The sequence below is a fragment of the Emiliania huxleyi genome, assembly GCF_000372725.1.
Source record: "Emiliania huxleyi CCMP1516 unplaced genomic scaffold EMIHUscaffold_3, whole genome shotgun sequence".
Classification (NCBI taxonomy): Eukaryota; Haptophyta; order Isochrysidales; family Noelaerhabdaceae; genus Emiliania; species Emiliania huxleyi.
In genome coordinates, this window is record NW_005199770.1 from 724,229 (window position 1) to 749,898 (window position 25,670).

Consider the following 25,670-nt stretch of genomic DNA (forward strand, 5'->3'; position numbering starts at 1 on the left):
GCGAGACGCGTGGTGGGCAGCGGTGTTTTCTTTCTCCATGTGGTTCTTCGCGCGAGTAAGAAAGAAAGCAGACACAAGGGAGGGATGGGAGCCGGAGACTTCATTGAATTCTTCTCGTCAGCGCTCTCGCCTCTGGGCTCGGCTGCGGCGGGTGGAGCAGGCGGTTCAAGGCTTGCCGTCGGAGAAGAGGGCGGCGCTGGAGGCACGTCCTCCCAGGACGGTCCAGTACGCGAGCGCAGAGCGAGCCAGGAAAGGAGCGGCCCCGATTACGATGAATCCGATGGTTATGGGGCCCATGATGGCCAACTCGGGCGGCCTCGACTTTCTCGACGACTTTCTCGGGCTATTCGACACCGAATGTGAGCAGCGCCAGCGGCCCCACGCCCGTGCGCACCGGCGCGCCGCCGCTGGTGGAAGTGGACGCCGCCCCACCGCTAGGGCCCTTCCTGCTCGCCATCGTCGTGTGCTCCTTCTCCTTTCTCGGGCTGACCATCTCCTCTCTCATCCTCACCGTGTCGTTTGTACCGACACACTGGTCCATGAAGGTCATCTGGACCTGCTCGCTGCTCGCGCTGGCGCCGCGACAACAACCGCCGCCGCTCGCTTCGCAGCCGCCACGTACCCACTCACCCGCCCCGAATTGAACAGGTGGCCTCCGGGATCTTCCTGGTCGAGCCACGCCCCTCGCACTGGCTCGCCACATTTGGGCAGGTGCGCCACTTCCTGTGGCGCGCGTCGGGCGGGGAGCTTCGACGCCGCCTCCGCCGCTGGTGGCGCTGGCGGAAAAAGTATGCCATGAAGACAAAGCTGAACGTGTGAGAGAGGCCGCTCCTCTCCCTCCGTCTGCACACCGCACGCTTTCGTACAGTGTGGTCTCAGGCATCGAGTCTCGCCATGTACACGGTAGTCCCCAGCCTCCTCCACTGCATATCCCTGGAACAGTGGAGCGGCTCAAGCGTCACACCCTGTCGAGGCTCGAGCGTCGTCTCAGGAGACTCAGCCCTCAGCGGCCCCGCCCCTCGCCTGTGTTATGAATCTGTGGTTCTCTCTCCATTCTCTATATCCCCTCGTAGCTCGTTTTCGTTCTTATCTCAGCTATAACTAGCAAAATGGCGAGCGAAAGGCCTCAGCTTCGTTCAAGGGGCAAGAACAACGAGATATCGGGCAGTCCCGCCCCACACACAAAAGCTCTAGCTCTGCGACTTGTCGCGCACGGCAGATCGGACCCAGCGCGCCGCAGACGGAGAGAGCCCGCGAGACCCAACCGCGTGCATGCACAGATCTCATGCCAGGGAAGGGGGTATGGGAGAGGTGGGAGCAGCACATGTCTCACATGGGGAGAAGTCGAGGTCCATGGGGGTGTGGGGGGTGTGGGGGGAACATGCGGAAGCATGGGGTAGCTCGTCGCCTCCTCCCGCACCCTCACGGCGTCTCATCCGAAGAGACGCCCTGCGCGAGCAGCGCGCTCAAATCGTCGCCCTCGTCGTGGGGCGCCCGGCTCAGGTCGAGCGCCTGCTGCACGCATGGCAGAGAGAGCGACGCGCTCCTCCGCTCGTGCTGCAGCTCGCGCTGCCGCTGCCGCTGCAGTCGCAGCTGCCTCGCATAGGCGCCTAGGGGGAAGAGTGGGACGATCCGTCAGAGAGAGGACAGGACAGCTCCGCGAAGCCGACGCGCAGAGGCGCCGGGGCCCTGCGGCGAGCCCTCGCCGCCGCGCAGCCCGCCGCCGCGCACCCCGCCGCCGGCCGCGCCGCCGAGCCGCATCCCCGCCGGGTCGGACCTGCCCGCCTGCGCCGCGATCGCGCTCGACTGCATCGACGCCTCGGTGCCGCAGTGCCACGACTGCGCGTTGCGCCGCATGGAGCCCGCCCCCCTCTGCCGCTCCGCGGGCGGACGCGCCTGCGGGAAGGGTCCGAGAAGGCTCGGGCAAGCTTCCACGACGGACCCCCCCCCACCCCTTCCCGCGGGCGGACGGCGCCGGCGAGGCGAGCAGCGCATCGAGCTCGGGCTCGCGCCTGGAGGAGAGGCGGGCGAGGCTGAGGTCGAGGCTGAGGCCGAGGTCGGGCCAGCGACACACGCCCTCCTCAGATCGGCTACTCTCGGCGCATCCCGGCGCATCTCGGCGCATCTCGGCGCATCCCGGCGCATCTCGGCGGTCCCGCACCCGCCGTGCTCCTCCCAGTAGCGGATGAGCGGCTGTGGTGGCGGCGGCACTGCGCCGTCCACGTCCCACACAAGCTTGAGGTGCGGCACCTGCGGGAGACGCGGCGAGGTTGCGGCGAGGCGGGAGCCTCACGTCCGGGCACATCATCGGCACGTCTGGGCACGTCTGGGCACGTCTGGGCACGTCTGGGCGCGTCTGGGCGCGCCTCCGGCGTGAGCCTCTTGACCCGCTCCTTGCTGTAGCCGAGCGGGTGAGAGACGTACCGCACGCCGTCGAGCGAGAAGTCCTTTGGGCGGTGGCTGTGCCTATGTGGTGGGCCGTGTCGCGGGCCGTGTCGCGGACCGAATGGGTGCCGCGGGCGTGTCGTCCCGCCCCTTTGGTGATGGGCGCGCCCGAATGCGTGCACGTGACAGACGCCGTCGGGCGGCCGCTGCACGCCCGCCGTGAGCCGGCGGAGCTGCTCGTCGATGAGGCGCGAGCCTGAGGGAAGGTTCCGGGACGTGTCTCGGACGGGGCCGGGCCGGGGCTGGGAAGAGGCCGATCGTCGTCGAGCCTGCGACGCGCGAGAAGTTGACTGCGGTCCCTCCGGCGGGGTGTGAGACCCAGTCGGGAGAGAAGGAGAGGCCGGCGGGGTCGAGCCAGTCCGGCAGCGTCTGCTCGCGCGGGAGAAAGTGCGAGAAGGAGAGCACCGCGTCGCCGACCGCTCCGCAGAGCGCCTCGTTGACCTCCCGGACCGAGGGCTCGTTCCTCTCCGCGAGCTTGCACGCCACGCCCGCCGGGTAGTGGCCCGTCATCGTGTCCGACGGCCGCAGCAGCGCGGCCGGCCACTTGCAGAGCGCAAAGTCCGACCACGTGAAGGCGCGCATGTCGCCGGCGCGGTGGATGAGCGACGGAGTGAAGTGGGTGAGGTCGAGCGAGTCGTCGTACCACGAGGCGAGAGGCACGACCCACAGGCCCTGCCCGGGCTTGTGCGCCCCCGACCCGTCCCCTCTCAGCAGCCGCGGCGTCGAGTGCACGTTGCCCATCCGGTCGCAGAGCCGGTCGATGGCGTCGAGCTTTGCGAGCGAGTCCATGCCGCCGTCGTTGCGCGTGATCCAGAGGTCGTGGTTGCCCGCTGTGAAGAAGACGTGGGCGAAGCGCTCCGAGAAGGCGCGCAGCGTCGCCTCCAGCTGCTCCATCTGGTGCGACACGTCTCCCGCCACGACGACCGCATCGCCCGGGTGCTGCGGTAGCGAGCGGAGCCACGCCATGTTCTCGGCCCGGTCGGTGTGCACGTCCGAGGTGAGCCACACCCTGGGGTACACGCGCTGCTCGGCCGGCGGCTCCTGTCCGCCCGACTCAAAATAGTACACCGCCTCCTCCTCTGTCCAGGAAAGCATGTGATTCGCGACCGGCAAGTCGTCCGCCATGCAGTCGGCCTGCAGCTCGGCCAGCCGCTCGCACGACGCCACCCTGCGCGACAGCGGCATCGCCGCCGCCGCCGGGGCGCCTCGACGCGCGCTGCTCGAGTCCTGCCGCTCTGCAGCACGCCGCCCACACAGCGACCGGACCAACGCGCTTGGCCCCCTGGATCGAAGGGGGTCGACTCCTTGAGGTGCGTGAAGTCAACTTGGCACGACCGACCGCGTCGCTACGCGCTGTCTTCCGCTGTCGAAGGTAGTCGAGTGCCTCCTGAACGTGTGACCCTGTTGTCAGGCATGTCTCTTGTCTGGTTGTCACACTGCGATTTCGGGCTGTTTGCTTTTACGTGAAGGTGGGTGGTACTCGAGTAAAGGGTGTGGATGCTGGGTTGACGGAAATCGAGGGACGCGACCCACCTCGCCACAGACGGTCCCGCGCCTCGCCGCTAAGTTTGCGGCACGCCCCGCACCGTCCGCTGTGCCGCGTTTTTTGTCCGGAGTGAAAAGTCCAACGCGCTCGTCGGTGGCGGCTTCCCTCAACCTGCGCCGCGCTCGGCGAACCTCGACAGCGCCTTCGGTGGCATGCAGCTCTTTGTGACAGAAGCCTGGAGAGCAGCTCCTCTGCTGCTCACACACTCTGCACAGTTGACACAGCCTACTGTGCGGCTGCCACAGCTGTGACAGCGATGGGCTCGCCCTCACTGGCCCTCAGTCACTTGTGCTGCGGCTTGTGTGAGCGACACTGCTCGGCGACTGCCGGCACACTGTGAGACCATGAGTGTGAGGTAAAACCACGCTACCAGCGCTTGGTCACATCGGCCCCGAGGTCAGATCCATCTACTCTGTTGATGACAAGACTTGTCTACCGGCTGGAGCTGAGCAGGAGGGCCCGGCGCACAACCCCTTGGTCAACTCACCCTCCACACCCCGTACCCGCGTCGAGAGGGGTGGCGTGCCTGTGCGCCACGTACTCACCGAGCATTATAGGTTATAGCCTTCCATATCGAACAGAGACGAGAGAGAGGAGCTTAGAGACAAGAGAGGACTACACCCCAAGGCTGACCGTGACCCTGGACCGCTGACGCTAAGTGTAAGCCTTATAACCCTCTTATACGCGTCGACTTAGTGGTCTTGACGTGAGGACCCCGCGTAGCGGCGCGCACACACACGTGAGAGAGAGACATCACGCGAGCCGCAGCGCTCTCACACACCTCCGCGTCCGACTCCGCGACTGTCCGTGGCTCCGTCTCGTGTCCGTGCGCCCCCCGAGGGCAGCGTCCAGGGTCCAGCGAGCTCTCTCTAGAGACTCTACAGAGACTACAGCCACGGCTCTGGTGGGCTCTCAGACCCCGTACAGCCCCGCTGCGCATTGCGCAACGGCGTACACAGCTATACAGAGACACCGGCGGACGGACTCACGGACATGGCAGCGACATGCTCCCCAAACCCACGGCTTTCAGAACCACCCCCACTCTCACCACTCGACATAACCGTCCAGTGCAGCAGTCGGGTCCGGGCCCCGCGCCGTTGCGAGACCACGACTCGTCCTCAGCCCGACCCGTGTACCGCCGGCTTATTGGCGCAGCCCCAGGGGGGCAAGCCCCTCGCGCACCCGACCTCAGACACCGAGAGGGAGGGCGAGGCGGGGGAGGCGCTGCGGGCACCGCAAGGCGAACGAGTCGTCTAGTACCCGTCATCATCATAGTACGGCTCCCGCGGAGCGCCCTCGACAAAGTCGCCTCCCGGGCCCGTCACCTCGATCGCCTGCGGGCGGTGCGCGCGGCGGGAATTGGGGCGGCGGCGCTCGAGGCGGCGTGGGGTGGGCGGCGGCTGGGCGGGCGGCGTGTGCGGGTGAGTGCTGCCGGACCACCTTAAGCTTGTTCGTCTTTGCGTCGCGCGAGACCTTAAACTCGAGCGCCTCGCCCTCCGCGAGCGAGCGGAAGCCCTTGGCCTTGATGTCGGTCTGGTGCACAAACAGGTCCTGTTCTTGGTTCTCAACGTCGATGAAGCCAAAGCCCTTTTGCACGTCAAACCACTTGCACTTGCCTGAGGGCGCGGGCTCGGGATCGGCCACGCGCGTCGCTGTGTTTGGCCGCCCCTGCGACGGTCGAGGCCTAGTGTGGGCCCGGGGTGACGGTTTGGCGTGTGCAGCCTCATTATCTCCCGCCGCGCTCACCGACTCCCGTGTCTCCCTCCTCCATCGACATCGCCGGGCTGCATCTGCTCGCGACCACGGCGCGAGGTCGCGCGCCGGCGGCCTGCAGGACCAGGCACGAAACCTGGCAGGCGGACGCGAGCAACAAAGCGATCGTGGCACGCGGCGGCATTCTGAGATCGCGGGAAAAGAATAACGCTGGCTGCCGACCTGCACTCCAAGTGCTCCAAGTGCTGCTTGGTGGATGTGCGGTTGCTGACTGCACTCCAAGTGCTCCAAGTGCGCTCAGCGCAGCTGGGAAGAGGACCGCCGCAAGCGGCGTGGCGTGGAGCGGTTGAGCATCCCTCCGGGGGCCCCTCTGCGCCGGGGAGGCGTTGTTGGAGGCTAGGACGCAAGCGTCCGTCGCCCTTTTCAAACTCGGGGCCCACTCCGCTACGCTCCGACCCGAATTTGGAGGGCCTGAAAAGTTTAAGGTGTTGCTGCGCAAAAGGGTGGGGAGCCGCGGCGGCGCCGCAGCGCGCAGGCGCGGGCGCGCAGTGGAAGCACGCTAGCCATACATGTTCACGCAGAGAAGCTGACGGTCGGGGTCGTGACGGCTCGAGGGTGCGCACACTCTAGCGGCCGGACACCTCACCCGCGGACGCCTCACCCGCACGCGCACCCTCCAACATCGCCGCCGAGCCCAACGCCCTGCCGTCAATCTCGACGAGCGCCGCACACCTGCGCGGACAGTGGGCAGACGTTGCCGCCTTGTGTCCTCGTGTGCCCGGAAAGCCTCGAGCCGGCGCACACCGGTGGCAGCGCAGGAGGAGGCGGCAGCAGTGGAGGGTTTCTGCACGGTATTCGGATTTTGCTATTTGTTCGTGTGGGGGTATATTGCAGATTTGTCAATGGTACCGCGTCTGCGAAGCGGGCGCCTTGCGGGCAGAGCCCTAGCTTAGCCACCCTTCATATCTTGCGCGGTCATTAAACTCATGTGGAGCTCCCTCCGGCTCCGCAGGGTGGCTCGGATACAGACATGGGTGCGAAACAACGACAAGACCAAGGCACGGGCAGAGGAACGAGAGAAGAGTATAGGGTGGATAAAGCGCCTGTTCACGGCATGGAGGGTGAGCCACGCCGAACGTACCGAGCGTAGAGCCGAGCGGAAGGAAGCCGGGGAAGACGACTCCGAGGAGGACGAACCAGTGGAAATCCCGTTGCCAGCCGTCACGATGCACCCGAAGGGGACCCCAGCGCCGGCATCATCCGTGAAGGCACAAGTGTTCGAAGAGAGAGTGGACCTGAGCAATGATATGACTGGGCGGCAAATGATAGCAGTGGGCGTCAGAAGACTCGTCCTTGCTCGAGGAGAGCTCGATAGACTCGAGGGGCCAGGATATGCAGCGAGGAGGGCGGAGCTGCGCCGAAAGGCGCAAGAAGCCGCGAGAACAAGGGACCGGCAGGCGGCGGCGGCGTCGCAGAACGAGGCAGAGGAGAGCGACACGCGACAGAGGAAGAAGTGACAAGGGAAAGAACGACGAGAGTGGGACGGCCGCGAGGTGGCATGAAGGTTGCAGCGAGAATCGGCGAGAGACTGCGAAGAGAGATAGGAAGAGGCGGACGCCCAAGGGTGGGCGACGGCTAGCGCATCAGCCATCACACCCCTCTCCTTAAAATCCCTGTGTGGTGGCGGCGTGCCGTCCTCCCATCCCTCCCTTGGGTTGTACGTTTTCTTTCTTTTCTTTTCTAGGGTGGCTCGGCGGTCGGGGCTTTAGTTCTTCTCTCGCGGGCGGTGGAGCGCACGCACAGCGGCGCGCGCCGACGAACGAAGGCGGGGAGGGGGCACGCGCCGTTGTGCTTGTGCATGGCGCATGGCTTACGGTGTTACGCACGAGACCTCGACGCCGCGCGGACGCCCGCTCCGGCGCGGGCGGAGGTCCCTGTTGTGTCCACACCGACATGTACACATGTACATGTGATCCGCCCAGGTCGCCGACTCTCGAGCCTCGTCGCCACGGCGCACGGGATCGTCGGGATTCGAGAGAGAGAGATTTTAGAAAACCAACAAAGGCTGGCTGACTCGCCAGAGGTCGATACTCTGGACGACCCATAGGATGCCACGAATGCCTGAAGGAGAGGGAGGCGAGGCCAGAGGCAGGCTCAGCTGCTCTCGGGTGATCTCGCTTTGGTGGCTGAAGGACCCGATGGCCCTGTCACATTCGCGTTCCGAGTCGTGGGGGTAGAAGAATTCGAGGTAGAATCGAGTCAGCACTTCCTTGTACCTTCTCCTGGGAAAGTTATTTAGTACGACCCCGGTTTCGGATATCGGCGAACGATCGGAAGGGTGCCGCCTGCACACAAATGGAGTCCAGCGATGTGGGACCTCAGTCCCAGAAGCTTGGAGCTTCAGGCCGCGACCACGTGGCTAGGTGGACACTAAAGTGCCATTTTGGCGCCAAATCTTGGCGCGAAATGACACGTGGCTTGGCGGGAGTGTGGTGTGGCTGCGCTGCTCGACAGCGCTGCTGTTGAGCGCCAGCTGCTGCTCCCTCAGCCAGACGGCCGGACCTGCGCAGCACGACCGCTGGCCTTCCTCCTGCACCACAGGAGCGCGCCAAGGCGCGCGTCTGGGCAAGCAGTGCGTCTCATCGCGATGCGAGAGTCGACGCTGTGACGCCGCCGCTCGCCGGCTAGAATGACAGTGGCAGCATTCGAGTACGCGTCGAGCTGTGCGTACCAGCACTTGTATGCGAGCTCATTGTGTCCCTGAGCTGCTGTGGGGTGCGTGGGGTCAGCTGCGGAGCACGTACTGGGCGGCGGTAGGGGGGTGCTCCTAAATAACTTTCCCAGGAGAAGGTAGTACAGCGGACCGCCAGACTCGCCGGCAGCATCCGCAGGGAGGCAGCATATGAGGCACCAGTCTTCTGGAGAGCTCAACAGCTGCGGCCGCGATGGCGGAAAGTCGGCCGCGGTTCGAGCGAGCAGCTTTCTCGGGATTCGTCGTGACATATCACATAAGAAACAAGCAGAAAAGCATGTGCCGCGTGTGTGCATATACAAAGACGTCCGCCTTCACGCACTACACACAAACGACCTCTCGTCGCGACATCGGCCCGAGTGAAAGCCCCTGCTCTCCCCTCACGCGAGCACCAAATCGGCCGTGCCCTCCTTGGCGGCGTTGATGAGGAGGTAGCCGACGCTCCGGAACGGCGCCCACGAGGCGGTCTTGTCCTAGCGATCGCGCTCGGCAGCCACCTTGGTGTCGTCTCATGTGGTCATCGTGCTCCGCGAGGTGCGCGAGCGCGCTTCGGAGCGCCTCTTCGGTGAGCAGAGCTTCGCCGGGGCCACCGACATACTCGTGCATGGCTGGCTTCTTGGCCTTGGCGGCCTCGTCGCGCGGCCGCTTGCGCGAGGCCGAGGCGTCCATCGATCTCGGCGGCATCGGCGGCGCGATCGTTCTCGCTGCTGCAGGCGCCTTGTTTTTGTCTTGCCGTTGTGACCTATTGTTGTCGAGAAGCCGGTCAGCCGCTTCACCCCCGCAGCTGGCCGCCGCAGGCAAAGAATTCTTTCCTGACGCGCCTCTTCTCCCGCGAGCTGGCACATGACAACGCCACGCACCCGAGGAGGTGCTCTCGCAGCCAAGGTCGCCGAAGTCCAGTCAGCGCTCGTCGACGCTCATGCCGCGCCGTGCCCTCGCGAGATCTCCGCGCTCCTGTGTGCGTACGACGGCTCGGTCCCTGCAGTGGTGGACGTCCTCAAAAACGTCGAGGGCTCGTCGGCTCTTGCGGCTGGCTCTGCCGAGGGAGCCTCGTCGAGCTTTGCGCGCGCTGGGCCGGTCGTGAAAGCTGTCTCGCCGAAGACGGTGGCCTCGGCCCGTGGCGAGGCCCCGCTCTCCTCGCTGTCGGGCTCTCGGGCCAACGGGAAGCGCAAGATGGAGCGCGGCGGCGGCGCTGGCGGCAAGCGGCTCGCGGCGCTCTCCGCGGCGCTGGCCGAGTCGCCAGAGCCGGTCAGCGCGCCAGACGCTCCCGACGGGGCGCCCCTTCTCGACGACGGCGTCACGCTCGACGAAACCCTCTGTTCCATCACGGATTTCCGCGCGTTGCCGGCATCGTTTTGGGACCGTCTGCACAAGGAGCATGCAAACCACCCTCACTCCGGAGGCTGGACAGCCGTGTATCAGCAGGAGTGGCCGTACAGCGGCTATCCGTACGACGCCGTCTACGACGTTCTGCTCGACCCTGCGACCGGCTGGCAGCGAGCACGACGTGTGCGGCCTTGCCTCACCGGCGTGCAGGAGTGGGCCGCCTCGTGCACCTCGTCGGCACTTTCAGTCCACATCAACGACCTCGACGCATCCCTCGCTGAGATGCTCGAACACGGCTTCATGCAAAGCGAGACCGTGGACGCCATCAAGTCGGCAGTCGCTGAGGACCAGGAGCTCCTGCGAGGCCGCGACCCACCCTTCTCCATCCGGAGGCTGCACTTCGACGTGCACGAGCTCGAGCTGACGTGGCCGCCCGAGGTCGCGGGCACCACGCGCCGCCTCGCAACGGCTCGCAATCGTACCCAATCGTACATCCACCACATCGCCGACATTGCTCACGAGGACTCGACCGGCGTCGGAGTCGAGCCCGTTCCGTACGACGTTCGCTCCTCGATGGCAATCGAGGTACTCGCGGACTCCTCCGCTCTTCGTCCGGAACGCATCGAGTTTCGCCACCCGTGCGTCCGGACGATGGCCCTCCCGTTTGGTTCATACGAGTGCGACTTGCCACTCCGCGAGGCCTTCGGAAGCAACGCCGATGCTCACGTCTGGGCCGCAAATGTCTCGTCGCTGATCGGCGGGCTGTGCGACGAGCCCTGGGAGAGCACCGGCGCGTGGGAGTCGAGGTTCCGAAACCCGGAAATCGTCTTCAAGGGGGCTGTGGAGCTCGACCGCGTCGTCACGGCGGGACGGGCGGCGGGCGCCCTGCGCGTGCTCCTCTCTCGCCCCCTCACCTTCGCTACGCGGGTCGAGGTGAAGAAGTGCACGCGCCGCCGGCTCAGCGTTCGCGTTGCCGTCGAGCTGCGCCCCCTCGCCTTCGTCCCCTCCGCCAGCGGCAGCACGCTGCCGATCGACGACTTGAGCGCTGTCCTGCGGTCCGTCATGTCGCGCGAGCCGCCGCGTCTGGTCGACCAGCGCCTCGAGGACGCGATCTACATCGACGAGCGTGCGGACGGCGCGGTTTCAGGCAACGCTCGGCAGGGCGACTACGCGAACCGCATCATGGCTGCTCTCGAGGCGGTCTCGGCGGTGGCGCTGAAGGCGGACGAGGACGAGCTCGAGCTGCCGGGTCTCGGCGTGCAGCTGCGCCCTTTCCAGAGCTTCAGCGTCAAGTGGATGCTCGCGAAGGAGCGTCTGCCAGAGGACCTTGTCGCCGTGCATCCCGAGCTGTGGTACGGGCGTGGCTGCTTCCACCTCTGGCCGCCGGCGCGGGGCGGGTGCCTCTTCCACGAGATGGGCCTCGGTCCGCGTCGTGCTGCCAGGAGAATATCCGGGACATGTCCAGGACACCTCCGTGCCATGTCCGATAGGCAAGACGGTCCAGACGATCGCGCTCTGCCTCGCCAGCCCACGGCCGGCAAACGCGCCCGGCACCCTCGTGCTCTGTCCTGTCAGCCTCCTGGCGAATTGGGGGGTGCGCGAGGACACAGCTCTGCCCCACCCCCCTGGCCGCAGCGGGCACATCTTCCTGACCCCTTTCCCTCAACCCCCGGCAGGTGGAGCTCAGCAAGTGCCTGCCGGCCGAGTCGCGCCACCTCATCCTCGACTCAATCGGAAAGAAGAAGTTCAAGACCAATCCCGACGGGCTCGCTGACTACGACATCGTGCTCTCCTCGTACTCCCTCCTCAAGGGCTCGCCCGTGCTGCAGCTGCGCTGGCACCGGCTGGCGCCAGACCACCCGTGGCTTCTCTTTGCTTGTCCGCGACATGTCCGCGCGACATGTCCTCGATGTGTCCAACAGGTGCTCGACGAGTCGCACGAGGGCATCAAGAACCCGCGGTCGGTGCAGTCCCAGCTGGTGCAGCAAATCAAGGCGTCGCGCCGGTGGTGCCTCTCCGGCTCTCCCTGCCCGCTCGGGCCAGGCGACTTGGCTGGCCAGATGTCTGCGCTGCAGATGCCAGCCTACGGCATCCCGTCGGTCTTCTCCGCACGGCTCGACCCTCTGCACAACGGCAAGTGGGTGGCGAACGGCCGGGCAGGGTCGTCAAAGTGCTTCGCTTCGGAGCAGCCTCTCCTCAAGTTCCTCTGCAGCTGCGCTCTGCGCCTCAAGAAGGACTCGGTGATCGCGGAGGACGGGCAGCCCATCGTCTCGCTGCCGCCCCTCACCCGCGAGATCCGGCTGCTCGACGCCTCGCCCACCGACGCGGCCTCGTACTCGCGCTTCCACGCGCAGGTGCGCGAGCGGGTGGAGACGCTCTCCCGGGGCGGCTCGCTCGGCGTCCGCCGCGGCTCCCTCGCCTCCATGCTCCTATCGCTCCGGATGGCGTGCGATCACCCGAGCCTCGCACTCGCGGCGGGCGAGCGGCTGCGAGAGCAGCAGGCGCAGGCGCGCACCGCAGCAAGCGACGCGGGCGTTCGCGCGGCGACCCCCGCGGAGGTGCTGGCCGAGGCCAAGGGCTCACCCAAGAAGGTGGAGTGGCTCGAGGGGCTGCTTGCGCCGTACCAGGACACGGCGGCCAACGGTGTGCCGGAGTGCTCAATCTGCTTGGACGAGAACCTGACGCCCGCCCTCACGTCCTGCGACCAGCCGCACGCCTTCTGCCTCTCCTGCATCCTCGAGTGCTGCAAGCAAAACATCTACGGCGATCACAAGTACCGCTGCCCCCTCTGCCGCACGCAGTGCGCTCTCTCCTCGCTGGTCCGGCTCGAGCTCGCGGCGCCTGCAGCTGACTGCCCGATGGCGGACGCCGACGCCGACGAGACCGAATCGGCGGCCGAGGAGGAGGAGGAGGTTGCTGCACGATGCCGCAGCACCAAGCTCGACGCCCTCGTCGCGGCGCTCCGCGAGAAGCCGGAGGAAAAATCGCTCGTCTTCACACACTTTGGAGCGACGCAGAAGCTCGTGTGCGAGCGGCTCTTCGCCGAGGAGATCGCCTTTGTGAAGATCGCCTCCAACGCGACGCAGCCGCAGCGGGCGAAGGCGCTGCACGCCTTCACCTCCAACCCGGACGCTCGCGTCTTTGTCCTCTCGATGCGCGCGGTCAGAGCAGCGGCGCCGCTGTCCCGCCCCTGCCCACTGCGTCTGGTTTGAGGTGCGCTTGTCTGGCCCATAGGCGTCGCACGGGCTCACGCTCACCAGCGCAAGCCGCGTCATTCTGCTCGAGCCGGGGACCAGCCTCGCCGAGGAGGCGCAAGCCATCGGACGGTGCGGACCCACCTCGCCTCTTGCTTGCCGCCGCCACCGCCAATAGCGGAGGGTTGTCCGACCGCCCGCTTCATCCCCCTCTTTCCGCCTCCCGTGTGTGCGCAGGGCCCACCGTTTTGGTCAGCAGCGGCCTGTCCACGTCATCAAGCTCGCCGTCAAGGACACCGTCGAGGCGAAGATCATCAACGAGATCCACGGCCCGAGCGACGCCGGCCCGAGTGACGCTGGCCCAAGCAGCGCGGGCGGCGACGAATCGAGGCCCAGCGCGACGGCGCAGCAGGCGCTCAGCGTCGACATGATCTCCCGCCTGCTCGGATGAGCACGCGCCACGCCTCTCTCTGTCAGAAGGGAACGCCCCTCCGCCGGCACATGCGACCGCCGCGTGGGAGAGACGTGCTCGACACTCACGGTGCGTGGCAACCGTGGCAACCATACCGGTTACCGTGACGCCCGACGGACAGTGTCAGGGCGAGTCAGGAGCCACGGCGGCGCCAGCATGTGGGCTGCGCGAGTGCGAGAGGAAAGTGGTTGGGTGTATGGAGTTTCCACGAAGTGCTAACCAAAGCGCCCAAACACACTAGGGCAAGCTCAACCCGCACGTGGATATTGGAGCGGCCGCACACTGCTCGGTACCCCCCCTGCACACCTAAGCCCATGGCCCGACCCCCCTCCCCCCAGCAGCAGCGCTCTGCTGCTGGGGGGGTCAGACCCCCCCCCCTAGCAGCAGAGCTCTGGACTGCCTGTGGGGGGGGCTGGCATCTCTGTGCAGACAGCTGTATTGCAATAAGTAGCATGCGTTCCAAGTGGCGAGAATTTATATGAGGAACTTACTTCGGGCGAAGGGGACGCGCTCGAGGCCGAGCTCGACGCGCTAGATGCTTGCTTACTTATCAGACAGAGAGACTCGTCAGCAGCCGGCGAGTGCGTGCGCGTGCAGCCCCGCAGATCGCGTGCAACAGCAGCAGACTCGTGTTGTCGATGATGACAGACGAGCTCATAATATATTAGAATTACGAAGTAAATTAATTTATTAGTGATTTTTACGTTGCGTGCTCGGCGCTGTCGTGGGCGGTGTGCACGTCCGACCGGACCGTGCGCACGCCCATGACGTCCAACAGCTCGCGGCGCGTCCCGCGGCGGGGCAGGACTCAGTCAGTCAATGAGATGAGTCTCCCCTTCAGCGAGTGCCTGTGCGGATGCCTGGGCGAGAGTGGCGGTACCAAGTACGATCGCGGCTATGAAACCAACCAACCAGTCCGCTCCCTGCTGCGGTGGTCGGGAACGGCCTTCGCCGCTCTGCTGCTGGCGGAGACTCGAGTCTCCCCTGAGCCTCTGCGGACTCTCATTATAGGTCTTCCCGCTCGTGCTGAGGCGTGTCGAGATCTACTTCTTCATCGGTCTGCACGTGCTGCTCGTGCTGCTGAAGGACGAGCTCGATGTTATCATCTGGGAGGGATCGCTATCCTCACTTGCGGGCGGCACCGCGCTCATGGCCTTCCTCCTCGTCTTTTACAATGGACAATGCTACTCGCGCTTCATCGGCTTTTACGAGGCCTGCACGGGCATGATGGGCGCGTCGCAGGAGCTTGTTGAGCTGATCGCGGTCCACCTCGCAGAACAGCCGGTGGCAAAGTGGGACGCTGTCCGCTACCTGATCGCCTCCGTCCTCTTGACCTACTACAGTGCCATGGGCACCATGGACCGCGGCTGGGAGGAGCTGCAGCGGCCAAAGAGCATAGGCGAAGGAGGCGGCGAGCTCGTCTGCCCGCCGCTCCTGACGGCGCACGAGGCATCGCTGCTGCAGCAGTTTGGCAACGCCTTCGTGCCACTGCACGCGTGGACCGTACACGCGCTGCACGTCGGGTTTGCTCAGGAAGCGCGCCTGAGGCCCAGCCCCGCGACCGGCTCCGCCGCGCTGTCTGAGGCCGCCGACTGCGTGCTGCGCGTGCGCCGAGCAATCGCCTACATAAAAAACACGCTCGCAATGCCCATCCCGTTCATCTACTTCCACACCCTCAACTTGATCATGTACTCAATGTACACGATCTTTGCGTTCGCCTTCACCTCGCTCAAGGTGCGTCTCCGTCCTGACGATGTCTTGGCACGCGACACTGACTCTGCAGTTCCATGTTTGCGATAGGTGACCGTCTCCGTCCTGATGATGGTTCTGGCAGTTTTCGTCTTCACGTCGCTGCGTGAGATCTCCTGCGCCTTCTCGGACCCCTTCGGCGACGACGATGTGGACTTTCCTGTCGAGAACTACATGGACGACGTGCGTTCCCTCTTCGCCAAGCTCCTCGGCGTCGCCACTAAGGGTGGCGGCGGCGGCCCGGACTATGAGGTCTCGCGAGTCTCCTCCACCCCCGAGCAGCAGCTCCGAGGCCTACACTTTGCCGCCCACGCCCCGAGGGCGTTCCGACACGGCAGCTGCCTTGAGCTGCCACCCTTGCTGCGCTTGACCACCGAGAGCAAAGGGGACGAGCCGCGATCTCCCCGGGACGAGCCGCCGACGCTAATGATGCCGCAATCGCCTACAGCGGCGTCGGCCGTCACGCATCTACCGTTGACATCTGCAGCGCGACACGAGTCCGCGCCCACCGTCTTGTTGCCACCAGCAACCGCGGCGTCACCGCCGCCACCGCCGCCCCAGGCGCAGTTCCCAGCTCCCTCAAGTCGATACCGTGACGGATCCCAAGAGGGCAGGGAGCGGAGCCGTCGGGAAGAGCCACCCGTCGCAGGTCCCGCCGCGCCGGGTGATCTTGCTAGTGAGGTGGCGAGGGCGGCACAGCGCCGCCAGCAGCGCCTGAAGGAGCTGGAAGAGCGCACTGGGAATGAGGCACACCAGTCGGGAAGCAGCCTGGATGCATGAGCGGGGTATCGGCTCCTAAAGCAGAGTACACAGCGTTTTGAAAAACCAACATGTCCTACATCTAAGCTAAAGACCATTCTAGTCGCGTAGTTCTGCCACGAGCGGCATCTGCTCTCGGGAGAGGTCTCGCGCTATTGCGTAGATGTGATCTGAAAATGTCGAGCCGGCACTCAGCACAAGCGCTGACGCATGAGCACATGCGTACTTTTCGGAATCGGCTGGAGCGGCAGTGCAACTCCGAGTCGTCTGCTCGATGCCGTGAGCTGCAACGACCCTTGAAAATTCACGTACCTGTTTTAGTGTCGCATCGCCCAGCGTTTTCTTGCCTTCCCGCCGCATCCGCCGATGCGACTTGGCCGTTTGCAGATCTAGCAGCCCAGCGTTCGAGAGCAACAACACATGCGATGCGTTTGAGGCGGCCGCGACTGCCAGGGCGGCCGCAGCAACGCGCCGCCCATCCGCTAGGATGCGTGCTCTGGGCGTTTCTGTGCCGACAAAGTCCTCTGCCCGCCAATGAACACACACAAAGCGTCGCGGGAGCTTGTGGAGCAGCGCGGCAGTGGCCGCGGCCGCGCGCTGCGTCAGGGAAGGCATGCGGCACTGCCGAAAGAGCTCGCGCGGCCCTCCGAGTGCGCTCCGAAAAGCGAACGAGAAGATGTCGGGAACGTAGATGTCGCCTGCCGGTACCTGCAGAGGTTTCCAGCTCGAGAGAGAGACGGATTTGCTTCGCAATGGTTCCAGATCGGCGGCATGGGCAAAGCGAGTCATCCGTACACCCTCAAGCAGCGGCCGCTCGGTCACCTCTCGGGCGCACTCGCCCGCGCTGCGCGCCCAGCACGTGAGGTTGTGCGCGCGCGGCAGCGCCTCACTCCATGGCATCGCGTGCCGTTGGCTGTGGTGCCGGCATGTGCTGAGGGTGCTCGAGTTCCACACAGCCGACATGTTGATCACCATGAGCGCCTCCACCGTGGTCCTTGAGAGCGGGTCGGCAGGGCACCTCCTAACGGCCTCGCCGCTCAGGCACGGGGGGATGACCGCAACCTTGCCCAGTCTCTCTGCCAACCAACGCGCAGCTGTCACCTGAAGCATGCAGTTGCTCAGCCGACCGAGCGGCGCGAAGAAGAGCAACCCGCCTGTCGTTCCCGTCCGCGCGCCCTGCTCCTCCTCCGCTTGCGCCACCCTGCAGTCGGCAGATCCAAAGACGGCGAAGCAGCCAGCGGCCTCGGGGTCCGAGCAGGCCTGTGCACCGAGGGCGGCTCTGCATTCGGAGTGCAGGCGCCTCACGCGCCCTGGGCTGGCATCCTCGTGCAGCTCGGCCTGCCACCATTCGCGCCGGCGTCCCAGCCGCAGGAGGAACATCTGCTTTGGCTGCAGGAGGAACCTGAGCCATTTACTTCCAGACCGCGACATGCTTTTACACACTTACACACATCCCGAAGTCTCGACAACTCGCAAAAGCGCTGTTTTTTCAATACATACTTGTGATTTGGCTCTCTCGCTCTCTCTCTCTCTCTCTCTCTCTCTCTCTCTCTCTCTCTCTCTCTCTCTCTCTCTCTCTCTCTCAGTGAGTGTATGTAGGTCTTAGTATAAATTTTGGCACCGCTACCTTTGGCCTGTGTGGTGGCGGCGTGCGTGCCGTCCTCCTCCCATCCCTCCCTTTCGTTGTTTTCTTCCTTTACCTTTGCCACTTCATCATGAAATTGTTGGGTCGCCGTATAAAGAAAGAAAACAGACAAACCAAACGAGGGATGGGAGGAGGACAAGGTCCCCACCTGCATGAGCAGGATCTTGGAAGGAGGATATGGGACACAGGGGAAAGGGAGCGGGGAGCGCATCGCGACACGGAGGGGGGCTGGGCAGGGTTCACCCACACGACAGGGTCCCGGGATTCCTCTCTCGTATAGGACAAAGTTGCACCCGGCGGCACGGGGGCAGGCGCGCGCGGGCCGGCCTCCTACTGGTTGCGCTCTCCTAGTTCTCCTGCTCCCTGACAAGGGACAGCGACAGGTTCGCAGCACGGTGGACTCCCTATTCCACTGGCGATCTCTCTCGACTAGCGACCTTCCTCCGGCTTCTGGGTCGCCGTAAAAAAGAAATAAAACGCACAACCCAAGGGAGGGATGGGAGGACGGCACGCCGCCACTGTCAGCGAAATTCTTTGTTTAGGCGCCGGCTCGCCTTTGAGGCAGGGCGAAAAACGTGCTCTCGCCACCGCCGGCGTCACACCCAAGGACGCCATGGCTCGCGGGCAGCAGAAGTCCGTCACGGGCATGCGCTCTGGCAAGGCCGGCGGCAGGCGTCCGTCGTTCAACCCGGCCGGCGCCGGCAAGACATTAGTGCGCCAGATGATGCTGCTTCCCATCATGTACATCGGGTCGACCATGGACTGGACTGCGACCGCCACCTTCTACGCGGAGGCGACGCTGCTCGGGGTCCTGGTGCTTGGATCGCTGGCCATACAGGTGTCCATCTTCCTCGCGCAGCGGAAGAAGGAGGTCGCAAAGGTCTTCGACGTCGGCGATGCCACGCTGATGCTGGATGCAGAGCAGATCAACGCGGACGGGTCCGTGGCGGCGCACGCGTACGACACGGCCAAGCTGAAGATGCTGCGGATGCAGCTCATCATCGCCGGGGTCGTGGTCTGGTTTGCCCACGTGCGGATGGGCTACCAGGCACTCTCGCGCAGCGCACTCACTCACACACGAGAGTGGTGGACAGCGGGGCGGGCCACTGAGCCGCCTCGGCAGCCCACCCGACCAGGTGCCGCTCCTCGCGGGCAGCTTTGGGCTGGTGGTGCAGCTCTGGGACTGCAAGGGTCTGCGCATACACCTGCTCGGCGCCGCAGAGAAGCGCCCGTGGGGCACCACGGCTGCCAACCCTGTCCTGCGGTGGGCCGAGAAGCAAAAGGCGCGCCGCCACCCCCCTCCGCCCTCCTCACCCCGCGCAGCCCGCGACTGCGACGGCGGCCACACCGCCGGGTGCGACCCTCCGCAAGGTGGACGAGTCCAAGGCGCTGGCCAAGGCTGCCAAGGGCGGTGCAGCGAGCGGCACCGGCACCGGCAAGAGCAGCAAGAAGGGCAGGTGATGGGGCAAGGAGAGGGCCGCTTCGGGGCGTGCCCAGTCGGCGCTCTACTGGGGCAGACTGGCCGACCCATCTTTGAGTCGTATCTCGAGATGGAAGAGAGAGGCCGGTTTTCGGACGAGCCCGTTCGCCCCGCCTCGCACCTTATTTTCGCTGTGATTCACGCTCGTGTTCACGTGCGTGTTGCGGTCCCACCCGCGCACCGCACTTGTGCGCGGCTCGAGAACATGCTCCAACCCCATGTATTCAGAACCCCGACACATAATCTCTTGTTTATAAAGACATTACAAACCCGCCGATGAGTCGATCAACCCGATGAGTCGATCAACCCTCACGCGGACACAGAGGTGCGGCATGCCGGACGGGAGGACGGGACAGCTCATACCGCGGCCAGGAGGCGCGCCACGAGCACTGCCTTGACGCCTTTGGCGTCCAGGCCGAGCCGCTCGCACTCGCTCCTCAGCTCCGCGACCTTCATGGCCTTGTACCGCTTCTCGGCCCCCGCCTTGTCCTCGCTCGCCTCCGCCGCCTCCGCCCCTGCTGCCTGCGCCTGCGCTTCCGCCCCTGCCGCCTGCGCCTCCGCCGCCTCGGCTGCGGCAGCGCCGCCCTCCCCCTCCTCGCCCGCCGTCCGCCTCGCGCGCTTCGCTGGCTTTGCCTCCGCCGCGTCGCTCGCCGCCGCCGCTGCCGATCGCGGCGTCTCCTTCGCCTCTACCTCCTTTGCCGCAGCCTCCGCCTCCTCCTCCTCGTCGTCCTCGTCGTCAGAGTAGCCGACCAGCGGTGCCTACAGGAGAGGTCAGAGACTTCGGAGACGGCTCGGCCAGTAGCCGGCCAGCGGTGCCGCTGGCGCCTGTGCGGCCGGAACCGCGCCGCTCGCCACGCCGTCCGGAGGCTCCCACTGCGTCAGCCCGAGCGCGACGTTCGAGTAGTAGAAACAGCCGTGCGCCCCTGACCACTGCGCCACCCAGCCGCCGCCCATGTCCACCGCCGACGCCGCGGCGACCTGCGCCTCCCATGCCTGCTCCGCCGCCGCGCGCGCCGCCTTGGCCGCGCCGCGCCCCTCGCGGAACTTTCGCGCCGTCGCGATGCCCTTGATGGTGTCGCCCGAGGGAGAGTAGTGGAACTGGGACAAGGCAGTGCTCGCCATGCCGCCGTCCGCAAACAGGACGCGCGCGTACCCGCCGCCCACCTCCTCCACCGACTCGACGTGGAAGCGCGCAAAGATGCGCTCGAGGTGGGCCGGGCCTACGGGTGGGGTGCAGCCTCGGAGAGGCGCCGCCGCCGCTGCACACCCCGCGCTCGAGGTGGGGAGGGTCGCCGTAGGCGGGTGGGTCGCCGGCGCCGAGGGGGACCAGCAGCGCGCGCGACTCGTCGGCGGGCGCGAGGACGAGCGCCTGCAGGAAGGCTCCGAGAAGGGTTCGGAAGCGAGCAGGAGAGCCCCCCCCCCCGGGGTAACCGCGCGGCGAGTTTGCGGCTGCCTGCTCGCTCACCCCCTCGCCCTCGCCGCCCCCCTCGCCGCTCGAGGCAGGCCCAGGCGGCATCACCCCGCTGCGGCCGTCTTCCGACCGCCACGTCCGCGCCTGCTCATCGATCTCGACGCCGCCGCGAGCGAGCGCCTCGCTCAGCGCGTCGGCCGCCGCCCAGTCCCTAGCAGCGGCTGCCGCCTCGCGCCGCAGCAGCGCGGTGAGGATCTGCTCCGCGCTGTAGGGAGGCGGGCGCGGCGGCGGGCGCGGCTTGTCTTGGGCGTTGTCCGCCGGGGCTGCGATGGTCGACTTGCTCAGCGACATGGTGTACCCGCCCAACTTGCGGCCGTGAGCCTCGTGCAGCGCCTTGTCGCACTCTCCGGCGAACCGGAAGAGGACAAACGCCTCGCCCGGCGGCTGGAGACGGACATCGTCGACCGTCGAGTAGTAGCGCGAGAAGTACGCCTTGACGTCGGCCTCCGTCACCTCCGGCCCCAGCCCAGACACGCGGAGGCGCGCCGCCTTCTTCTCGCCGGGCGTCTCTCGCGCCTTGCCAAAGTTTTCGCCGCCCGAGCGAAACCACTGGACGACGGCGCCCATGTGCGAGCCGGACGCGTCAATCTGACCGCCCATGTTGGGATTGCCGGCGGATCGCGGTGCCATGGTGAAGGCGGCTGCAGAGCCTCGAAAACGAGAATTCGTCGCCGTCTAGTCGAGTACCCCATCTATTGGAGTTATGGCACACTTAAGAGCTGTGAACGTGAAAAGAGTGGTACCAGCACTGTGGGTCGTTGCGGCACGCATGGGGGGCCTCCCGGACGCATGATCCTAGCCCAATACGTCCCACGGAGCACGTTTCGATTTTTGACAGAATTAAATGCACTGCCCCCGTACGGTACTAATAGTCGTAGTTTTGGCACCGCTGCCCTTCACGGCACCGCACCGCCGCTTGACAGCCCGGGGTTAGCCTAGCAGCGAGTGGGAATCGCCTGCCGGTCGGCTGGGCACGAGCCAAGCACTTGGGCGGCCGTCAACCGAGTCCGAGCGGCGCCTGAGGTGGGTGCCACGGCGTCTGCACGAAGGTGCGTGGCGGGGGGAGGAGCCAGGAGTGGTGAACACCTCCCCGTCGGGCGCGCGGCGCGCCGGATGGTCCGCCGAGGCCGCCGCCGCCCCGGCGGCGGCGATGGGGGCGGCGGGGCCGACCCGGCCGGCGTTTGTCGGCTCCACCTACAGAAGAGCAGTCTCTGTGGGGGTCGACGATACTAACTCGGCAGTAACGCGGAGCGGTGCTGTGCGGCGCCGAGTTGTGCGCGAGGCGACCTCCTGAGGCTACCTGAGCTGGCAATGGATGCCACCAGGACGCACGGCTAGCAGGAGCCAGTCAGGCATGCCCTGCTGTGGAGCAGAGCCGGCTGGCGCGCACCGGCGATACTAACTCAGCGCGCCGCGAAAGGGCGGCCGAGGTTGAAGAGAGTTGGCTGAGAAGTAAGTGCAAGTACAATAACTTAAAAGATAGCAGGAGGGCCCCCGTCCCCGCTCAAAATACGTACGATACTGGTGGTGGTCCTCACTCCCATGCTCATGCCTGCTATATACAGATCAACCACCCATCGCACCTTCCTGATTACCTGCTTCCTATCTCACCTTCCATAGGTGCTGCGCCTCTAGCGCGGGGCACGCTCCTCCAGGACACGCAACCTTGCCGTTCGAGACACCGTCAGTCGAAGCGCACGCCGGCACCTCTGGCGCGGTGATGAGGGAGAGGCATCGGTACTGGACCTCGTACTCGGTCACTGGGAGGCCGTTCCCGTCCGACGGTACCCATTCAACCGTGATAGCGTTGTCCCTTCGCTCTTGTGCGGTGATAGCCGTGCTCTCGAGCCGCTCCGGCTCGTACACGCCGGTCCACAGCTCGGTCGAGGGGGAGACGCCGGACTCGCCCACGCCGTTGGTGGCGCTCACGGAGAAGTTATAGCTGGTGATGGGCTCGAGGTCCTCCGCCTCCCAGGAAAACTCCTCCCCCTCGGTTGGGACGCCGACGGGGGTGAGAGAGCCGATCTGATCGCCGTTTGCTCCTCGGATGGTGAAGAGCGTGATGCTGTCTCCGTTGTCGAAGGGCGCATACCACTTGATCGTGATGGACTTGCCGCTCGGGCAATTCTCGGAGAGTGTCGGGTCAGACCATCCTTCCGTCACCGCGCACAACTCTGTGGGGGCCGCATTATCATTGTGGTTCACTGGAGCGCCCGGCGTCGATGGTTCAGTGGCGGTTGCGCGAAGCCCACCAGTCTGGGAGCTCTTCGGGCCGTACCCACCGCTGGTGCCCGTGGCTCCGCAAGGCTCGCCGCTGGCGCGTAGCACGCCGTTGTACGCCTCCACGGTGAAGAAGTAATCATACCCGGGTAGGAGCGACGAGACCGTGATCGACTCGGTGCTGCTCTCGAGCGTGCCTGAGCCGCCGCCCGACGGAGAGGTCCAATCAACGCGGTACTTGGAGATGGGCACGCCGTTCGACGCCGGCTGTACCCACGTGAGCGCGATCGCCTCGGAGGTGGTGCCGGCGATATCCTGTGCGACGCCGGTCACCACGTCTGGAGCTTCGGTGCAGTCGGCCCGATCGGCAGGGAGCGCCTCTGAGGCGGGCGAGAGGTCCACATCGTTGCGCGCGAGCACCTTGAACAGGTAGTCCTCCGCCGGCTCGAGCCCCGTGATGTCGAGGACGCGGCTCGGCTGGCTGCTACCACCGCCCGAGAAGGAGGCCTCGTCTGCCCACCCAGACGGGTCTTCGTCCTCGCCGCACACCGACGCCAGGCAGTACTTGACCACAAACTCGCTCACCGTCTTCCCGTTGTCGTCAGCCACCTCAAAGCCGAGCAGAGAGACGGAGCGGGTGGTCCGGCTGTCGATGCTCGGCAGCGACGGTATCTCCGGCGGAGCATCGACCGTCTCGGCCTGCACCGGGGACGAGTCGCCCGTCTTGGTGGCAGCCCCTCCCTCGGAGAACACGCCCTCCCCCACCAGCACAGCGTAGTAGACCGTGTCGGGCGTGAGGCCGGTGTAGGTGTAGCTGCAGCCGGAGCAGGTAACCTCGTCGGACGGCGTGATCTCGGCGACCGTTGCGGTGCCTTCGGAGCTTGAGCAGTCGCCAATCGACGCCACCAACGACCCGTCGCAGAGGTGGACGTAGTACTTGCTGGCGTATCGCCCCCCCACGGAGTAGGCTTCTGCCCACGAGACTGTCATCGTGGTCTTCCAGCTGTCTGTGTAGGTGGTCTCGCTGCCAGGAACGAGGACGGGCGTCACGGGCACGGGGGAAGTTGTCGCGGTGAGCTGGGTCGACGGGAACCCAATCTTCCCGTTCGCCGCCGACGACTCGGCGCGCACAGCCACGAGGTACTGTGTGTCGGGGTCGACCGCAACGTCGCTCGAGCTGTCAGCGCCAGAGGACGTGACGGTCACCCTGATCCATCCCGCGTCCGCAGTCGGGACGGCACAGCCGGGAGGCACCTTGCTGCTCTCTGGTGCCCTCAGAGCGACGCCGTCTCCATCCTGGCAGGCGTACCGGCGGCGCTGCACGGTGGTGCTGTCGGAGTCGCGCGGCGAGCACGAGCCCGTCTCGCAAACTACGAGCGAGTACGAATCGGGTGGGTAGCCGTAGTTCGAAGCGAGGGGCTGGAATTCGACGACGAAGGAGCGGGGGTACTCCTCTACCCTCGCCTGGTCCACCACGGGCGCGGGCGGGTTGAACGGCACCGCGGCGCACTCCTTGCACGACCATGCCGCCTCGAGGGTCCCGTCCTGGCTGACTGGCGTCGCGCAGAGGTTGTAGGCGGTGTTGTACTCGACGTTTGGAAAGTCGTACCGCGGGTTCCTGTTGGAGTTCTCTCGGTTCCTCGTCGAGTAGGTTAGCACGTTCGATCCGTCCGTCTCCGCGCTCCGGAACTTGTACCGCCACGCCGGGTTGTCGCCGTCGTTGATGGCGTCATCGTTTGGCCGCGACGGCGTCCACGTGAGCCGGTACGAGTAGTCTGGATCAGTGTTCGTTGGCACCGTAACCCCTGAGGTGATCGTCGTTGTGAATACTGACGGTCGGCTCTGGCAGTTGAAGGTGGCGTTGTCGATTGCTTCGGGCGTCGCCCACACGGTGACGGCGGTCTCGTAGTCGGAGTAAAAGGCCTTGGCAGTCCTCCCGCCCTCAAAGCTCGCAAACGAGTTGTAGGCGACGACCTGGCACTCATACTCCGTGCCCGGCGCGAGGCTGTTGAGGGTGAGCGACTCGGCTTGGTCCACCGCACTGGCTCCTGCAATATTGGTGTCGTCCACCACCACATCATCCTGCCTCCACACCGAGTACAGGTAGCCGCTCACGTCGGTGCACGTCACAACGTAGCCGACGATTATGAGGCCGTTGTTGTTGGGCGAGCGCCAGTTGAGCGTGAGCGAGGTTGCGGTGGTGGAGGACGAGAGGTCCGACGGCTGGTCGGGCGTCCCCGCACCCTGCGTCACCACCTCGGCGTCGCTCCAGGGGCACGCGGCTCCATCCACCGAGCACGACCCGTCGGCGTCGCTGTACGCGACCTGGTCGTTGACTGCGAGCACGCGCCACTTGTAGGTGGTTGCGGGCACGATGTAGTCTCCACGCTCGCTGTCGCGCCACGAGCCGAGCTGGATCGTCACCGAGTCACCCTCAGTCCGCGCGTCGCCCTCGTCGGTGTCGCTGACGAACTTCTCCACCGGCTCCGGCAGGATGTTCGTTCCAACGAAGCAGAGCGCCTGCTCATACCGGTTGGTATCGCTCTGGTCGTCGTTGCACTGCGACGTGGTTGACCCGTCGACGACATAGTCAAAGTCGAAGGCGTCGACATCCGCCGCTGCGCTCGGCTGCCGGCGCAGCACCAGCGAAGTGATGGATGCGCCGTTGGACAGGGGAAGGTTGAAGGAGAGTTTGAGCCGCCTGCCGTCCAAGCTGGCGTCGGCGACAGCCAGCGGCGGCACCGGCACTTGGTTAGGCTTGCTCGCCGGCATGCTCAGCTCCTGGGTCTTGAACGCCTGGCCATCGCACCTCGCGTCATCGATGCAGCTCCTGTGGTTGTTGTTGTTGGTGCCGCCGTCCGTGAGGCACGCGTTGCAGCTGTCGCTCTCGCTGACTGC

The 25,670-nt window shown here is 65.7% G+C and overlaps 5 protein-coding genes across 5 annotated transcripts; 3 read left to right on the forward strand and 2 right to left on the reverse strand.

Annotated features, from left to right (window-relative positions):
* The first annotated feature begins 40 nt into the window (after window positions 1-40).
* Window positions 41-1,104, forward strand: EMIHUDRAFT_432056 (hypothetical protein). The gene is made up of 3 exons (XM_005775197.1): window positions 41-359; window positions 439-575; window positions 649-1,104. Exons 1-3 carry the CDS (start codon window positions 85-87, stop codon window positions 1,032-1,034), a joined length of 798 nt encoding a protein of 265 aa, XP_005775254.1. The 5' UTR covers window positions 41-84; the 3' UTR covers window positions 1,035-1,104.
* On the reverse strand, window positions 1,089-3,746 carry EMIHUDRAFT_349536 (hypothetical protein). Its single transcript, XM_005775198.1, has 7 exons — window positions 2,715-3,746; window positions 2,554-2,641; window positions 2,367-2,466; window positions 2,162-2,250; window positions 1,976-2,012; window positions 1,683-1,896; window positions 1,089-1,610 (listed from the first exon to the last, which is right to left on the reverse strand). The coding sequence occupies exons 1-7, from the start codon at window positions 3,628-3,630 to the stop codon at window positions 1,423-1,425; spliced, it is 1,632 nt and encodes a 543-aa protein (XP_005775255.1). The 5' UTR covers window positions 3,631-3,746; the 3' UTR covers window positions 1,089-1,422.
* Window positions 3,747-4,870: 1,124 nt separating this feature from the next.
* On the reverse strand, window positions 4,871-5,888 carry EMIHUDRAFT_447689 (hypothetical protein; the record flags this gene model as incomplete). Its single annotated transcript, XM_005775199.1, has 3 exons — window positions 4,871-5,325; window positions 5,432-5,659; window positions 5,841-5,888. 3 exons carry the CDS (start codon window positions 5,886-5,888, stop codon window positions 5,245-5,247), a joined length of 357 nt encoding a protein of 118 aa, XP_005775256.1. The 3' UTR covers window positions 4,871-5,244.
* A 3,411-nt stretch (window positions 5,889-9,299) lies between these two features.
* Window positions 9,300-16,130, forward strand: EMIHUDRAFT_95448 (hypothetical protein; the record flags this gene model as incomplete). Its single annotated transcript, XM_005775200.1, has 9 exons — window positions 9,300-11,205; window positions 11,273-11,376; window positions 11,459-11,671; window positions 11,705-12,943; window positions 13,017-13,108; window positions 13,214-13,397; window positions 14,460-15,182; window positions 15,249-15,449; window positions 16,068-16,130. 9 exons carry the CDS (start codon window positions 9,300-9,302, stop codon window positions 16,128-16,130), a joined length of 4,725 nt encoding a protein of 1,574 aa, XP_005775257.1.
* Window positions 16,131-18,097: 1,967 nt separating this feature from the next.
* On the forward strand, window positions 18,098-19,062 carry EMIHUDRAFT_195215 (hypothetical protein; the record flags this gene model as incomplete). The annotated part of the gene is made up of 3 exons (XM_005775201.1): window positions 18,098-18,631; window positions 18,738-18,857; window positions 18,925-19,062. 3 exons carry the CDS (start codon window positions 18,098-18,100, stop codon window positions 19,060-19,062), a joined length of 792 nt encoding a protein of 263 aa, XP_005775258.1.
* Between the last annotated feature and the right edge of the window lie 6,608 nt (window positions 19,063-25,670).

Coding starts and splice junctions, on each gene's coding strand:
- EMIHUDRAFT_349536 (XM_005775198.1), bottom strand. CDS start 3,630: ATGCCGCTGTCGCGCAGGGTGGCGTCGTGCGAGCGGCTGGCCGAGCTG. Junction 2,642..2,714: donor CAACTTCTCGCGCGTCGCAG/GCTCGACGACGA, acceptor ACCTTCCCTCAG/GCTCGCGCCTCATCGACGAG. Junction 1,611..1,682: donor GGGCTCGCCGCAGGGCCCCG/GCGCCTCTGCGC, acceptor TCTTCCCCCTAG/GCGCCTATGCGAGGCAGCTG.
- EMIHUDRAFT_432056 (XM_005775197.1), top strand. CDS start 85: ATGGGAGCCGGAGACTTCATTGAATTCTTCTCGTCAGCGCTCTCGCCT. Junction 360..438: donor CGGGCTATTCGACACCGAAT/GTGAGCAGCGCC, acceptor CCCCACCGCTAG/GGCCCTTCCTGCTCGCCATC. Junction 576..648: donor CCTGCTCGCTGCTCGCGCTG/GCGCCGCGACAA, acceptor CGAATTGAACAG/GTGGCCTCCGGGATCTTCCT.